The sequence below is a fragment of the Pituophis catenifer genome, unplaced genomic scaffold, assembly GCF_029215685.1.
Source record: "Pituophis catenifer annectens isolate HBS135680 unplaced genomic scaffold, rPitCat1.0.hap2 SCAF_1, whole genome shotgun sequence".
NCBI classification, from domain to species: Eukaryota; Metazoa; Chordata; class Lepidosauria; order Squamata; family Colubridae; genus Pituophis; species Pituophis catenifer.
The window spans coordinates 102,420,853-102,437,673 of record NW_027256881.1 but is presented as its reverse complement, the minus strand read 5'-3'; the positions used below and the strand labels follow the sequence as shown (position 1 = coordinate 102,437,673).

At 36.8% G+C, this 16,821-nt stretch overlaps 1 protein-coding gene across 1 annotated transcript in view; it reads left to right on the top strand.

The window, feature by feature from the left end:
• The window catches only part of CRYBG1 (crystallin beta-gamma domain containing 1), a 102,337-nt gene that overhangs the window by 48,070 nt on the left and 37,446 nt on the right, over positions 1–16,821 (top strand). The window contains exon 3 of the mRNA XM_070953671.1: positions 14,063–15,549. Within this exon, the coding sequence (XP_070809772.1) occupies positions 14,063–15,549 (1,487 nt within the window). The remainder of the gene's footprint in view (positions 1–14,062; positions 15,550–16,821) is intronic.

The following is a 16,821-nucleotide window of genomic DNA, read 5'->3' as shown; positions in this document are numbered from 1 at the left end:
TAAGATAGTATTTTAAATAACTAATTATGTCATTCAACCTCTTCGGTTGAATAAAAAGTGGTTTTGGGTTTCTTAAGCAATAAATCAATATTTTACAGTGGTATTACAAGTTCTGAATGTTGTCAATCCAGTCCAGATAATGTCAAGATTGCACTGCAAGAGGCAATTAACTGATTAAGGCTGACACTGTGATTCTTGGCAAGAGTAAATTTCTAATAAATTACAATATAGGCCTTAGGAAGAATCTCTTTCTAAAATATATGTCTTCAAGAGATATTTAATTTAATTAATTATTCACCTTAATTCAACTGAATCTTGCATAATCTGCATTGTAAATGGGAGAAACACTTTTTTTTTTTTGGTCCCTGATAAAAAGAATTAGAGAACTTATCCCACCAGAATAGCATTCAGGGGATAAATAGCCTTTCAGAAACAGAGTAGTGTAATGTGTTAATACATATTAATTGTAACATATGACACTTAGCTTAAATGTAAATGGTGCATGTATGATTATTTCAGAATAAGGATTCACTAACAGTTGAGACTTCCATGTATCCAATCTTTTCCTTTTCCTATTATACAGTCCTTCGTTGAACAAGAAATAAAACCTTTCTTTTCTTTCTAATACCAGTCAGAGAACAATATTTTTTTCTTTGAGGAGACAAATCAGGCACTACTTGTTGAAAAATTTTATATATACTAAACATTGGGGATTTCAAAACTAAGAACTTGATTCAAACGTAATACATTTCCAAATAAAATAAAAAATGGAAAGGTAAAGATCTTCATAATTAATCAAATGTTTGTTATTAAAAGAGAAAAATGCCAAGATCAAGCATAAACATTTTTTCAAGCTGTCCATTTTTAAGCTGTTTTAAATCAGACTGAATTAAGCCACTTTCCAAAAGTTACTTAATGTTAAATTTGTGCAAATTATTATTAAAATGAAGAATGTTTAAACTCAAAGATGTGTGAGACTTTTAATAAAGGGAGGGATTCAAATTTGCTAAAATTGTTTTCATTTATTCCTTTATTATTAATATATATCCACATTTGCACATGTACACACTTCATGTAACAACATAATGGAGATTTTAATATCTAGCAATTTAATTTAAGACCAGCTCTTTTATTATAAAACAAATACTTTGATATATGTTCTTGCTTCATTTCTATTCTAAATATATTTGACTTTGAAAAAAGTCAAATAGTCATCATGTTTGTAACATTAATATCTGAAACTGTAAGTAATATTGATAGAATATTCACCTTTTTTTTCTTATCTCTAAATATTCTAATTTATCTAATAACAAAATATACAGAATCTTAAGTATAGCTAGTCCTTGACTTACAACCACAACTGAGCCCAAAATTTCTGTTGTTAAATGTTACATTTGTTAAGGGAGTTTTGCTCCATTTTAGACCTTTCTTGCCATAGTTCTTAAGTGAATCACTGCAATTTGTAAATTAGTAACCAGGTTGTTCAGTGAATTTGGCTTCCCCATTGACTTTACTTGTCAGAAGGCCGCAAAAGGGGATCACATGATCTTGGGACATAGCAGGAGTCATAAATATGAACCAGTTGCTCAGCATCTGAATTTTGATCATATGATCATGGAGATGCTGCAAAGGTCGTAACTGTGAAAAGTGGTCATAAATCCCATTTTTCAGTGCTGTTGTCAGAGGTGGTATTCAGCCAGTTCGGACTGGTTCGGGCAAACCAGTAGTGGTGACCTGCGGGTGGACCTGCCAGGGCGCAATCCCATCCTATATTGCTGTGTTTTTGATGCCGCATGCATGCGTGGATGGCGCGTGCAAGTGAATTGCTGTGTTTGATGTTGCATGCATATGTGGATGGCGCGCGCACATGAATTGCCTTGTTTTGTGATGCCGCACCCATGTGCGGACACACACGCACTACAGTATACACGCTACAGTATGTGAAGCCCACCTTTGGCTGTTGTAATTTTGAACGGTCAGTAAATGAACTGTTGTAAGTCGAACACTACCTGTATATCATATAAATATAATTGTACTGAAATGGATATACTGTATCAAAATTGAGAACATGGAATAATAGATGGCCTCTATAGTTTAAATTTAACAATATATTAAAGGACTGAGCTAGTACTATGTTAACACTTTATAGGTGTATTTTAATTTCTATATATGTCATTTATTTAATCACATTTATGCATAGTCTTTCCTGATTTTATTAGCCCAGTTACATTTTTGGCTGTATGTCATCATGTCTTTTGGTTGTTAGGGTTAGGGTTATTTACCTATAAAATAAAACTTAGTCATGGAATGCAGTCTGATCAGTCTGATTTAACATTGCAGCCACTCCTGTGCTTGTGTTTGGTAGATATTATGGTCTCAGCAGATGGCATTATCTGGCCCAACCTATCTGCGCTTAATTAGCACATGGACAGCAGATTGCTATCAAGTTAAACTAGACTGTTGTAGACCTGTAGACTTGATGCAGTTGATGAAAACATCTTTATTGTTGCCATCAAAACTGTGTGGTACTTGGAAGATTATTTTTATTTTAGATATTATGGAAGATAACAAGTTCATGTAAAGTAGCTTCATCATAAGCTTTCTCATTTCTAGTAAGATGGAAAGTTACTATTCAAAAACAATAATGAAATCACCATATTTCTTCATCTCATTTCGAGATGATTAACATGATCTTTTTAATTATAGAAAGAGATTGAAGATAATGTAAAATTGCAACACCAGATATGTAAGACCAATAATTATCGGTAGCAACACTGAGTCCATTCCCAATAGTTTCCTGATGAAGTGAAAAGTGTTTTTTTTAAAAAATAGAGCTTTAGTGAAATTTTCAGCAAAAAAGATTGTTTGGTCTTCTATAAATGCTACATAGAATTACTGATTTTTGTGCTCTTATAATGCTAGCTAGCAAGACATCAGTTGACAAACGTATGCACTTCGATATTTAGTTGCAGCTAATATTTTCATGGAAATGTGAATAAAATTATGCAGCGACACTGATGTCTGCTGCACTCAGTCTTAAAGTTAGATTAACGTTTAGTTTAATATTTCAAATACTATATGCTCCTCTGAGTAATATAGTTTAGGAGAAATGAAAACAAATTTGTATATACTTCTAGTAAATTTTGAAAAAGTGCTTTGAAATATGTATGATTAAGCTGCCCACATATTTATATTATTCATATATTTGTTTATAGATTTGGAATCCTAACAGTAACTGATCATTAGTTACTTGGCGTCTTTTACATGTTTTCTCTCTTATTCTCCAAAACATGTTTCTGTTGCTTTTTCCAAAACGATTAGTTTTTTAAACATTTGCAGTTATCAGGAGTTAGAGAAAAACTAACCTATTTTTCAACTGAAGTGGATGCCATTGCCTGACTACTAAAAAAACATACTGTTTTGAACTATGCTTTTCTTTATGAGATTCCCTAAGCATAAAATCAAAAAGTTAACGTAAGAGTGGGAGGGACAGAGGTAGTTGATGTATTACATTAGTCTGCACATGACTTCACCTCTTATATCCTTGTCTGTTTTCCAAAAGTGGAAAAGAGCTAACATCACAATGGTAAGGCAGCATTCTTAACTTTTTTGTTCTAATCTGAGATTTATTGTCTAAGTTAAATCTTTCCAGTCATGTTTCAGAATAAAGACTGTAGTTTTTCTTTAATTAAAGAAAAAAAAGTAAGGCTTGCAGTTGACAGATTGGGATGAAGAATATGGTTTGCAAAGTATTTGCTTTTAGGTATGGCAAAATTAGAACAGGAATGTCTTACAATTTTTGTTGATATTCTCTATCTTTTAGCCTTTTTCCATTATTTTCATGAACACAACCTTCATTTTGTTTCCTTACTGTACTTAACAAATAAACTTTTGTTGTGAGGAAAATAGAAGACAGGTGTGTTCACTGCCCTGGGTTATATAAATAAAAGTGGAATAAAGAAAACTAATAATATTAACAGACCTACTTAGAAGTAAACTGTTCTGAGGAAAATAAGGCAACCTTTTGTTATAGAGAGTAACAAACTATAGATCATATCAAAATACTTTTGATTCAGAAATAAAGTGTCACTTTTCTTTTGCTTTTTGTAACCAGTAAATCTGATTGGTCTGTGGTTTCCCAAAAACTAAAGATGTGGTAATGTCACTAGTTTTTATGTAGAACTGCTAGATCTGGGATGCACAAATCAAGATGATCACTAGTTGGCAAGGAAAATATATTATAATTTTTTGCTGTTAACTAGTGGTTGTCTAGATTTTTGCAGTACAAATCTGATAGCCCCATTCTCCCTAGATTTACAAAAAATGATTTTTGAAGAGAAGTGCGATATCCACTGCATTTCCCATTTAATTTCAGTGTTACTGGTATCAGTTTTTTTGCTTTTGTTGAAATGTGTTTTAATCCAAGAAAGTCCTCCAAGAAGCAATTAAAAGAAATTTGATACATTTTCCATATTTATTGCCAATGTTTTAATATACACATTTCCATATAAATTTCTCACATTTTTAATTAACTCAATACCAAAAAACCCAACCCCAAAGAATACCCAAAGTTATAAAATAAGAAAGGTAAAGAAGAAATAAGAGTACACAGTATATATTCCCATACATACATATATAAAGTTACACTTAGAAATTATTTGTATTAGTCCCAAGTCATGTACGGACAATCTTGTTACATCATTATCTATTTGGCAGCTAAACTAATTTAGTTTAGCCAAGAATGTGGTATTTCCATTTGCAATCCTGAAGCAATTCAGAAATGTGGGTGGGCTGTTTTACCATTGGCAGAAATTCTTGCTTCATCCACAACTCAGCTCCTTAGCATCAGGCAGATACAGTGTTCTGTTCTCATATTTTTAATGGGAGAAGATAGCTTGATGGTGTTTACAGTTCTCCTTCACAGCAACATCTCAGTTTTATTATCCATGTAAACAGATACATACCACCAAGTCCTCTTTAAAATACAGACATGATTTATGGACCTTTGACTTCCAGTTTTAAATAATAAAGTAGTAGGTCATGATCTCAAGTTATTCTCAAATCCCACCAACCCCCACACTGCAATCTTTTGTCTACCTTTTTGGTTATCTCCTGGAAAATAGAACCCAAATTCCTAAGTACTTGCCATCTGTGTCTCTTACTTACTTTATTAAAAGTCCTTAATAAAGGAAAACAAGTATTTCCATTGTTTGAGAGAAAGAAGACAATTGATGAAAACAAATTGATAACTCTAACTGAATTTAGTCTACATCAAAGACATCTATAAAGATTCACATTGATATCAAAATAACATGTTCGTCAAAGCAGAAATGGCAATTATATAATTTGCATCAGCTGCATAGACATGTTGTCATTCCCCTTCCCAAGCAATCCTATCAAAAAAGAGAAAAGGCAAAACAGTTGGTAAAGAAGAAAATTGGTAGAAGTTCTTAGTTTTGTGGAAAAGAAGGCTGACCATTGTGGAGTAAATCCTATAAAAACAAATTGAAAATGACAAAAGTTGTGTCACCTAAATTGAAAAAAAGTGTTATTGTGGATTTCTCATCACTAAAGTTGAAGAAATTAAGGATCCCTTAAGAGAACTACTGAAAGTTTGTCAGCATACATTAAGCAGTAACATAGATACTGGCAGTGATTTATTCCTACGGTAATAAAGATGACCCTAATTGACAAAGTTATTGTAAAAGGGATGCCTCAGTTACTTTAAATTAAAATATCTGGTAGTCAGATTGTCAGAGGAATAGAAAAATTAAAGTGATATGAGGTATATATTATGGAAAAAATGCTTTGTACCCTTCATTGTATGGGATTTCCAGTCTTGTGCACATCAAACAAAAAAGAAATGACTGAAAACTTATAGAAAATGGTACTGTAATACCAAATATTACAAGACTGCTTTTTGTCAGTCTTGTCCTATGAGTGAGATAGTTAGGAAAAGTAGTCATAAGCCTTTACCAGTTATTAGACAACCTATTTATTTATTTTATTGATGGTGGGGCATAGGGGAGTGAACACAGTTGACACATTAGTGGTCAGTTGATTTCACTGGGTGGTGAAAACATTTAAAATATCAGTTTAACAATAAAAAGTAAAGATATAAACATAACAAAAGAAAATAAGGTTAACCAAAGTTAAAGAAACAATAATAAATAATGCCTGCCTGACCTTGATACCTGAAAGAGCAGCCTAGTTTTAAGACCCTTTGAAAACTAACAGGATTGGAGCCAGCCATATTTGGGGTGTGATGATGTTCTAAGAGGGCAAGTGCAGTGACACAAAAGGTAGATTTCCTGAGTGCCACTTGATGACATTCTTTAGTAGGTGAACCTGAAATATACCCCTCCTACCAGACCTCATGGGGCTGGTGGAGAGAATTGGAGAAAAGCAGTCTCTTAAATAACCTAGATCTGGGATGGCGAACCTATGGCACACGTGCCACAGGTGGCACACAGAGCCATATTGGTGGGCACACGAGTGTTGCCCTAGCTCAGCTCCAGCACTCATGCGTGCGCTGGCCAGCTGATTTTTGGTCCTTCTGGGCCCAATGGAAGTTGGCAAACGGGCTGTTTCCGGCCTCTGGAGGTGCCTCCGGGGAGGTGGGGAAGGCTGTTTTTGCCCTCCCCAGGCTCCTAGAATGCCTCTGGAGCCTGGGGAGGGTAAAAAACAGGCCCACCAGGCCATCACATGCCAAAAGCAGGGGGAGCCTGGGAGGTTGCGCACACATGCATGGGGGGCAGGGGGCATAGAATTATGGGTGTGGGCACCCACATGCGCGACCACCCCGCACTCCTCCAGCTTCTGGCACGCGATGGCAAAAAGGTTAGCCATCACTGACCTAGATCCAAGCCCTGGAGGGCTTTACGATGACAAACAACTCTTTGCATTGCGATCAGAGCCTTATTAGGAGCCACTCCAACTTGAAAAGCAAAAGAATAAGCCTGTTCTTGCCATTGCAGAACCCAACAGCCTGCAATCACCAGGACAGAATGTCTACAACAACATTGGCCAGAGATGCACAATTGGGAATCATCAGCATACTGATGATGCCATTGAATGACTTCACCCAGTGGTTAAATGTTAAAGTTAAATAGGAATGTAGAGAGCACCAAATATCCTGTAGAAAAATAGGTATGGGTTCGATTCCTATCAATTCTGACTGAAACCAATCTTGGTACTGAAGATGTTACCTAGTCTGGTAATGAAATGTCTACAAGCAAACAACCCAACTCAGGGAGCACCAAGGATTCTACCTTGGAAGAAACCAATAAAGATACAAAATTGTGCCAACTCCCAACCCCTGAAGTTGTTCCAGAAAAATATCATCAGTGGTTGAGAGGTCAAAAAGACCAACAATGAATGCACTATCCTTATTCCACTAGAGGCCATACGCAACAACAGTCATTGCCTTTTCAATCCCTTGTCTAGGCCTGAAATATGGCTACAAAGAGTTCAAGTAATCTGCTTCCTCTAGGGCTCCCTGATGCTTACAGCAACCATCTCAACAACTTCCTTAAAAAGGAAATATTGGAGACTGAATGAAACTTGTTCAAAACAATGGGATCTATAGAGTAGAGGGGGATATTATTGGTACCTTCCCAAAGTTAATCAGAAAAGTGGTAAGATTTATCTTGACTTTAAATAAATCTTGTTCCTTTTTCTTTTTCATTCTTTTTTTTTTGCCTGCTGCTAGTGTTAAAATCTCATGTCCAACCTTTTTTTATGTGCCATGGATGTAAAATTGGTCCAAAATTCTTGATTATGGATTGAGTACCTAAAGTTACCAAGATAACTATAGCTCAATCCTAACCCATTTGGTGAGTAAAAAAGCACAAAATAGCTGAAAAAATGGATGTAATTAATTGGTTCACAAAATTCACTGGTTGGCATAAAAGGAAGAGTTGGCTTTTCACTAGATTTCACTAGATATCCAGAGGAAGCAGCTATACACAGCAGGCCAATCACAGGAGCTACTTTGCTAAGACTTTACTACTGGTTAAAGCAAGTATAGACAATGGCATCAAAACGTGTATGCAAAAGCACACATATTTCAGCTATGCCTGAGCTTGCCTGCAACAAGTTCCACATATCAAGAGCCCAAAGCAGCAAGTGGGAACATTATTCAGTCATCATCCAAAGCTATAAGCATTGTGGGTAGGTTGTCAACCAGTCCAGGTTCAGATTGACCAATTGGAAAGCAAGTGTTTGAGGAATTCAGGTGCAAAATCCAGAGAGGGCAATTGTTTCCAATACATCTTGTTGGGTAACAATAGTTTTTAAGTACATCAGGGGCCAGTCAGGGCTGGCAATGGCTTTCCTAGGCAAGAAAGTACTGAACACAGAAAACCTTTGCTCTGCTTGCTGTAGAGTATGGTGTGCCTGAGGGCTGGGCAGGCACTTCAGTTCTTGGTTCTCATCATCTGACTGTGGGAGCAACTGCTCTTGATGATTACCAACCAGATCAGTCTTAGGTTCATGATTGCTCTCCTTGCTGTCAAAATCTTCTGAATTAGTAATGCCCATAATAGTAATTTCGACATCTGGGAAAGCTCTAGTGGGAAGCATTTGTACAGGATTATTTTTCAGCTTGATATTTGATGTGCAGTTACTTCAAGTCGTTGAAATAATTTCCTGTCAAAGTACAGTATATGAAAATGTGATGGCATCATTCAATTAAAAACCACAGCATATTGTCTACAAACTAATGGTTTAAGAGAAAGAAGTAATGCAACTTTAAAACGTAAGAACTTAACTGTTCTTTCACCACAGTTAGAAAACCCAAATACTAGGATGCAAAGTTAAAATCATTTCTGTTTGCCTAACATATAGTACTTCAGGAAAACCAAACTTTTCACATTTTGAACTAATCTTTGGTAGGAAAGTTGTAGATTCTCATTATAGTTTCACCGAGCAATATGGGTGGACAGACTCAGGAGATAAAGAGAAATGTGCAAGCGTGATCTGGCAGTGATAAGTTTGTTAGAGCTAAACCTGATCACAAGTTTCCCAGATACATAGGTATGCACCTGCTATGCATTGGGTGAAATCAGGTATATTAAAAGTGGAGAACTTTGGTGAGTACTGGATTCAAGCTATTACATATGGTATGCACATTTTTTTTATGTTGTTAATACAGTGTAACACTGAGTATCCTTGCAAATGAGTGTCAGGATTTACTATCTCATAAAAAACATTTTGCTTGTTTTATCTGCATTACTGATGTCGCTGTGTTTTCTTACCTGAGTGTTGGAGTACAGAATGCTATTCACTAAAGTAATAAAATAAATTATCATATCATATATAGGGATAATAATAAAATAGTGAATGCTCAATGAATAAGCCAGTTGGTGTAGTGGTTAAGGCGTCATAGAAACTAGAAGAGCTGAATTCTAGTCCCACCTAAGGCACAAAGCCAGTTGAGTAACCTTAGGCCAATCACTCATCCTGAGTCCTAGGAAGCAGTCAATGGCAAATCATGTCTGAAAAACCTCACCAGGGAAACTCAGGAACTTGTCCGGCCAGTTGTCAGGAAACAAGACTGACTCAAGGGCAAATTTTTAAAAAAAACTATATTCAAATAAGTTATGAGGATTCCTATACATTTTATGAAGATTTTATGACACTGTCTAAAAACTTAACCAATAGTTACATGTACAGCAGATCAATTATATAGTTAAAGGATTTTAGAGTTGACATTGGCCTTACAACAATAAAATATTCTAGTTTTTCTGGAATCCCTGCAATATGTTTCTTAAAGTGGCCTAACTCAAAGGGCTGACAAATCTTGAGGTCTGTATGCAACTGCCTTGAAAGAAAATTATGGAGAATCTAGGCAGTTGTTCTAAGTTTATTAGCGTTTGTAATAAAGAAAAAAATATGTAGATGTGTACAGAAAGTATTGTAACTTCATTTCTTCTGAGTTGTGCTTAATCTTCTGAGAAGAAATGAAGTTGGCTGCTCATTAATTAGAATAAGGAACTGCATGTGTGCACCTGATCAGAAAGGTGCCTATATACCAAAGGGAGCATTTAATTATCTCATAGAAATAATAAACTATACATAGAAAAGTGCAAGAAGCTTTATATTTCTAAGGCTTAAAGAATGGTAGGGTGTTAAACCTATTCTCGCTTGGTTTAATAACTAGTGCCCTCACTAATACAGCTCTTACACACCTGAAGTTAAAGATAAGTAATAATATATTCTTAAAGCCAGACTAAGCTAGCGTTCCTAGGCATGTTTACTAGGAAATATTTCAGAACTTGGATTTAATAACATGAAAAACTTTGGATTACTGAAAACTTGTTTCCAGCCACAGGAGGCAAATAAAATTTAGGTCCCTATTTAGGCTGAGCTGTTTTGAAGCTTGATACAAATTAGGAAAAGGGAACTTCAGCATCTGGTTGTAGAACACCTTTTTACATTTACTATCTTTTTAATGCAATGGCTTGTTGCTAAAAAGAAAAATAAGTGGTTAGTATTATATATAGTACACCTTCTTAATTTTCATATTCTGCTGTTTGATCACCTGAACCACTGCCTTTATTAGCCATTTAAATCAGCAAAACTAGTATTGTATTGGAAAAGCAAATCAGCCAGTATACTGCCTCTAAAATTTTTACTATATGATGTCCCTTTTCGCATTTCAAACCAACAGGGGTGGAACCTGTCTGGCACATATATTGTATTGTATTGTACCTTCTCCACAACACTGTCTATCTATTAATGAATTGTACTTGCATTTAGAAATTAAGGAAAAAAAGTAAGGTATTTTTAGAAAATGAAAGTTTAGTGTCTTGCCTAAATTTAGACAAATCAGTGTATAGTGTATCCTTGTTAACTGACTCTTCTCTGGAAGTATACTCTAAATTGCATACAGTAATGTAGAATGGAAAGTTTCAATGAGTAAGCAAAAACATTGGCTCTTTCCGTAGGCAGAAAAACTAAGTGGCTGTGTTATTTGAATTTGTTTACAAATTACAATTGTATTTATAGTATAATATATCAGATTGTTGTGGAAGGGATCAATATGGGCTAAATAATTTTCTTCCAGATCATTGTCTTGAATGGCACAAAGATGAACAGGAGTAAAGATTCACCATTCACCAAATACAGCTCCCTAAACACTATTAGCTAATGAGCATATCCTGTTCACTCCACATTTATTTTGAAATATATGTTTTATACCATGTCTTGTTTTATAACCATGTTAACTTCAGATGTGGTTGTTGATTAAATAACCTATAACTATTTTTTTAAAAAAGCAAGAAGAATCTTGGCTTTTTACCATACCATCAAAGTGTCAGTTTTGCTTAAGGCGGTTTTTCTGTCCTGAATAGATGAGAATAGGCAGTGTACCAGCAGTATTTCAGATTGCTCAAGCTTGTGGAAGCATTTTTAAGAATAACATCTTTTGTGAGTTTTGTTATGCTTGTTGGCATCCTTCCCTTTTCTCTTCTGGAAAGCTCTGCCTGATTACAAGGCACCTTAAAATAATTGGTTCTCTGTGCCTTGTTGCTACATTTATACTTTGTGCATGCACACTTGTGTTCACACATTGCACTAAGCTGTGGTTTATGATTTATTGACTAAAGCAAAATTGGCTGGGTTCTCACAAAACTGAAAGTTAATTTAACTGATTTTAAATTACCCAGGCGGAATATATATCATGAAATGGAGGTTCATTTTTAAATGATAAACCTCTGTCCTCATCCTTTCGTCTTTGATTAATACATAAAATGGCAATTTTTAATTTGGTGCTCTGCCGATTATTCTCAAAATTAAGCAGAAACTCGCTGTCCCACTGGGTCGTGATTTTTTGATTTTTTTTTTTTTTTTAATGTAGTGGCCTGTCCCTTCTTAAGAAATACTTTCAAAGAGATGCTGCAGGTCATGTGGACCCAGAAATCAGCCGATTTCATTCTAAATCTTTGCGGGACCGCTCCGAAACCCAGACTCGAAGCAGAGTTTGGGGTTTCGCGGGAGGAAACCGTCCTCCATAATCAGTTTCGTAAGCCGCGTTTTATTTCTCCTCACCGTCTTCCCCACCCGCTTGCTTTGATTCTTCAGACGCCTGTACCCGAATAACCTTTTCCCGCCAGCTTCTGCGCACCACATTTTTCCCTTCCCAGAATTCGGCCCGCCCTCTATCCGTCCCACCTGTGCCAGGTAGAGCGGCAGCAGCTGCTGATACCGCAGGCGAAGGCGGGCCTCGCTCCGTCGGGCGGGTGCGGCTGGCTGCTCTGCAGTTGGCGCCTTCCTGGGAGCCGGCCTTGGCGCTCTTTTCTCAGGAGTTGCCTGCGGACGGGAGGTCGCTTGGAGGCGGCCGTCGAACTCGCGCCTGGGACGAGCTGCTTAGTGAGTAGCCGATCCGCAGAGGAAGAAGCGGGCATGGCGAAGGGTCGGGGAGGTCGATCCCGTCAGGGCGGGAGAAGTTGTGGAGAAATCTCGGGAGGCGAAAGAGCGATCTGCCCTTCGGTCTTCCCCGAGTACAGTATAGGGAAAGGCTGGGTGACGGAGGACCGGGAGCTTGTGCTGGTCGGGGGACGCGCCTGCCCAACCCGTTTGTCCCTCGGAGGCGAGGCCACCGCGGAAGATGCGCAGGGCTGGAAGGAGCTGGTTGAAGACAGCGGGTCGAATGACCGCTTTGGCTCAGTCGCGGCGCCACTAGCTGTGACTTGAACTTGGGGAGAGTTATTGTCTCCGCGACTTTAGGTGTCTTTAGGAAGCACGTGGAAGGAAACTTGAGAAAGAGGTTCTGGCTTTTTCCGTGAAAGGGGCTCTTCTATTGTAGTTGCAGGGAATTTTAATGCTTCCATCAAGGCAGAATTGTGCATTCCCAAGAGTTGGATTCACAAACACCGCTGCGCCGAAGTGCCTTCGTTCATCCATCCATCCATCCATCCATCCATCCATCCATCCATCCATCCATCCATTCACCCATTCATTCATTCATTCCATTTTTATAGCTGTCTGCCTCGATCCAATTTGGTTTGCTTGTGGGTCAGTGTGTTGTGGCACCCAGTCCAAATTGGGGTGTTGTGCTGTGACTGTAAGATAGGAATTCATTATTGGGGGAAATGGAGAAATTCAGAGGACCAAATCAACATTAGCAGTCTTGGTGATTTAGAAGGAATAGATTTTATTCTAGTTCTTGTTTTTGTCTTTAGTGTTTGGCTGTATTTGGATGACATAATTACCCATGCCCAACTTCAGCCTAATTTCTTTGTGTACATGTTAAGCCATTAACTACATGGGTTTAGTTTGCACAGCCCAATAATCTAATACATTTATGGTTAATTTGTGGCTTAGTGAGCAATGCAAATACACCTTAAAAATAAAAGATGGCCTGAAAATTACTACATGCACTAAAATGATCCAAACAATGTCTACTAAACATGCTTATTAAGAATGTCACAACTATACAAACATCATCTGTTTCTCTTTGTTTTGCTGAAAGTTCAAAAAGGTATTTATTATTAATAAAACAATGTTTTAGAGATCTATTTAAGAAATTTAGACTATAGTACTATAATACTACTTCAACTTATTTGGAAGTAAGCTTGTTAAACTGAGGAGGGGGTGGCATTTAATCTGATATCAAAGAACTGGATTATTAAAAAGTAGAGTTTGCTTTGAGTCAAAGTCACTTTCTGCAAACTGTAAGGACGTGTCCACGTGGGTTTTTTTTATCAACTGTGCAGAAATGTTTTGCCCTTGCTATCTTGTGGGATATTTACTGACTTCTCATTATAATTTGCAGTCCTGGGAATTTTTGGTGCACTCCATAAAGTACGGAGCTATTCCATGCCTATTTTAAGGTCTACTTAAGTTGGCTAGGTGTGCCATGTGCTTTGATTGCCCAACAAGATTTCACTTAATGCATTTTACAAAATACGATATTTTACATGTTAAGGCGCCATTTTCAAAGAAGATTCTAGCATTCAACAAATACTTCAGATATAGCTCCTTAATAAATAAATGTTTAATAAGCAAGTTTTTATGATTATACAATCTCACTTCCTTTCTTCCTTTCCATTTTTTCTAGTCTAAAACCCGCTCTTCAGAGTCTTCAAAGGAATTAAAAAAGAAGGCAGTTTTGGGAAAGTTCGGACATTTTTTTACTACAGGGAGGAGAAAAAATCCCAAGAATACACAAGAAACATCTTCAAAGCCAAGTATAAAAATTATAAGGCCTGAATCTCCTCACAAGAATTTAGCCCCATTGGCATCCATAGAAATAGAGGACCTAAATGACCTATCTAAGAGTGAGGAATCTCTTACTGATTCGATTTATGAGCAGAACCAGTCAAAGAGCCAGGATACTATTGACAGTTCAGAAGATTATCTCTACAATAGGGATTTGACACCTTTATATAATGACATTGTTTCAGAATGGAACACTAAAGGACTTTCTTCTGGCAGTGAATTGTCACTTGATTGGCATAGTAGTAATGAAACAATAAAAAATACATTATTTGATAGCAATCTTACACTTGGGACACTGGAAGGAGAAAACGAACTTGTCACTGATACAAACACGACTCCAGATTTCTTTAAAAGTTTATCTACTCTATCTGATGAAAATCTAGAACAAATCATATTAAATCACAAGGAATTAGTGGAGCCTCTTACATTTGCAGAATCAGAATATGCAGAATCAAAGGATCAACCGTTTTTTGTGGAACCTAAGCAAGATGAGCAACCCCAGCCTTCTAGAATATTGACACTGGATATTTTTCTTCGTAGAGCTGAACAACAAAATTTGAATAAACCAGTAGCTGTTGCATTAGACGACGATTGTAGCAACACAGACATAATGGATAAAAAACCTGCAATTAGGAAATCTGGAAAGAGGAGAAAATCTCAGAGCTCCAGTGATGTGCCAAATGGGGATAGAAACGCAAGTGAAAATACTGGGAAAGAGGAGCCTGGTTTTGATGGTACCCCTTCTGATATGGTTTCAGAAAAAATAAGCACTTCTGAAAGAAAAGTTAGACCTTGTCAACAGATTATGTCTCCTGCAAATAATAACGACATAAGGTCTGGAAGTAATCATAAGGGTTTTACTAAATCAGAGCTTGAGAAGTGCAAGCAGCAGAGCCCAGCCTCATCCCCATATAAAAAGAAATCCTTTAAAAAGAATCAGTCTGATGCCGGTCCTCCATCACCCATAGGCATAAAAAGTCCTGGAAAAAATCCTTCCGCCAAAAGACAGAGTGACGGCATAATGGATGGTAATCCAACATCCAAATGTACTTCAGTAGAAGAATTGCCTTCTGATGACAACATTGTAGTTTCTCCTGTAGGCATTGTGAGCAATAGCAGCTCACAATTGCCTTCTGAAGAGAGGACAGAGTCTGAGGATTTGCACCCTGTCAGAAGTTCTGATGGCAGGGTTATATTGCAGGCTGACAAGCATAAAAATGATGAGGTGGAAGGCAATGGAAGGCAAATTTCTTCTGATTTGGATGAAGCAAAGCCAAGAAATATATGCCTTGACGTTTCCAGAACAGTCACAACAAAAGTTAGCCTGTAAGTTTAATGTTTTACGTATGATGAAATGAAATATTCATTATTTATTTATTAAATGTATATGCCACCCATGTCACCTATCTTTCAATAAGCTTGGATTTTAACTGCTAAATATCTATCCTTATGCATGGATTCTACTTGTTTAAATATATATGAATATAATATACTTCCATTGTCAGAAAGAAACTCCAGCACTATAATTACAAATACTGATGGCAATTAGAATATTTTCATCTTGTTCACTTTCACTTGTTCACTGTTTCATTAATGAAACGCAATTCACAGTAGTGCTTTCCATTTTCTGTTCTTGGACTTCTCTCTTAGGAGGAATTACAGCTAGCATGGAGCTAGAAGAATATTTTGCTAAATACAGGTAGTCCGTATTTACAACCATTAGTTTAGTGACCGTTCAAAGTTACAACAGCACTGAAAAAGAAACTTATGACTGTTTTTCACACTTTTGATCATTGCAGCATCCCATGCTCACATGCTCAGAATTCAGGTGCTTGGCAACTGATTTATGTGTATGACAATTGCAGTGTCCTGGGGCCATGTGATCACCTTTTGCAACCTGTTGACAAGCAAAGTCAATGGGGAAGGCAGATTCACTTAACAATTGTGTTATTAACTTAATTGCATGGATTCACTTAACTGTGGCAAGAAAGGTCATAAATTGGGGCAAAACTCAATTAACAACTATCTCGCTTAGCAACAGAAACTTTGGGCTCAATTGTGGTTGTTAGTTGAGGACTACCTGTATACTAAAATATTATGGAAAATTCTGTAGAGAGTCTCAATCATCCAGATCATGGTTGTCCCAAAGGTGCATTTTTTAGGAGGCAATAGACTTTCTTGTTTTTTCTTTTGAATTTTCGTCCTTCCATTCCTCACTATCCTGTCAGAGCTGAAGAAGCTTCTTGGATGAGAAGCTAAACATCTTCAAAAGAAAAAACAAGAAAGTCCAGTTGCTTCCTGAAAAAAGCACCTTTGGGATATTATAGAAAATCTTTGGGGAGTAGGAGAAATTTCTTTATGCCTCTTGCAATGAATGGCTGTCTTAACCATTATTGCTCATTTAAATTTATTCCTGGAGTCGTTTTTTGTTTCTTTTTAATAAAAAGGTTAGTCATGAACAGAGTTGATTGGAAGTAGTTAATGCTTCTTAAATGTTTCCCTGTCTCCCTTTCTAAAATTTCCCCTTCCCTCCATCCACTGAAGAGACAATTACATCTGGAGCTCCTCTGCCTTTTTCCCCATTGCCATTATCCTCTC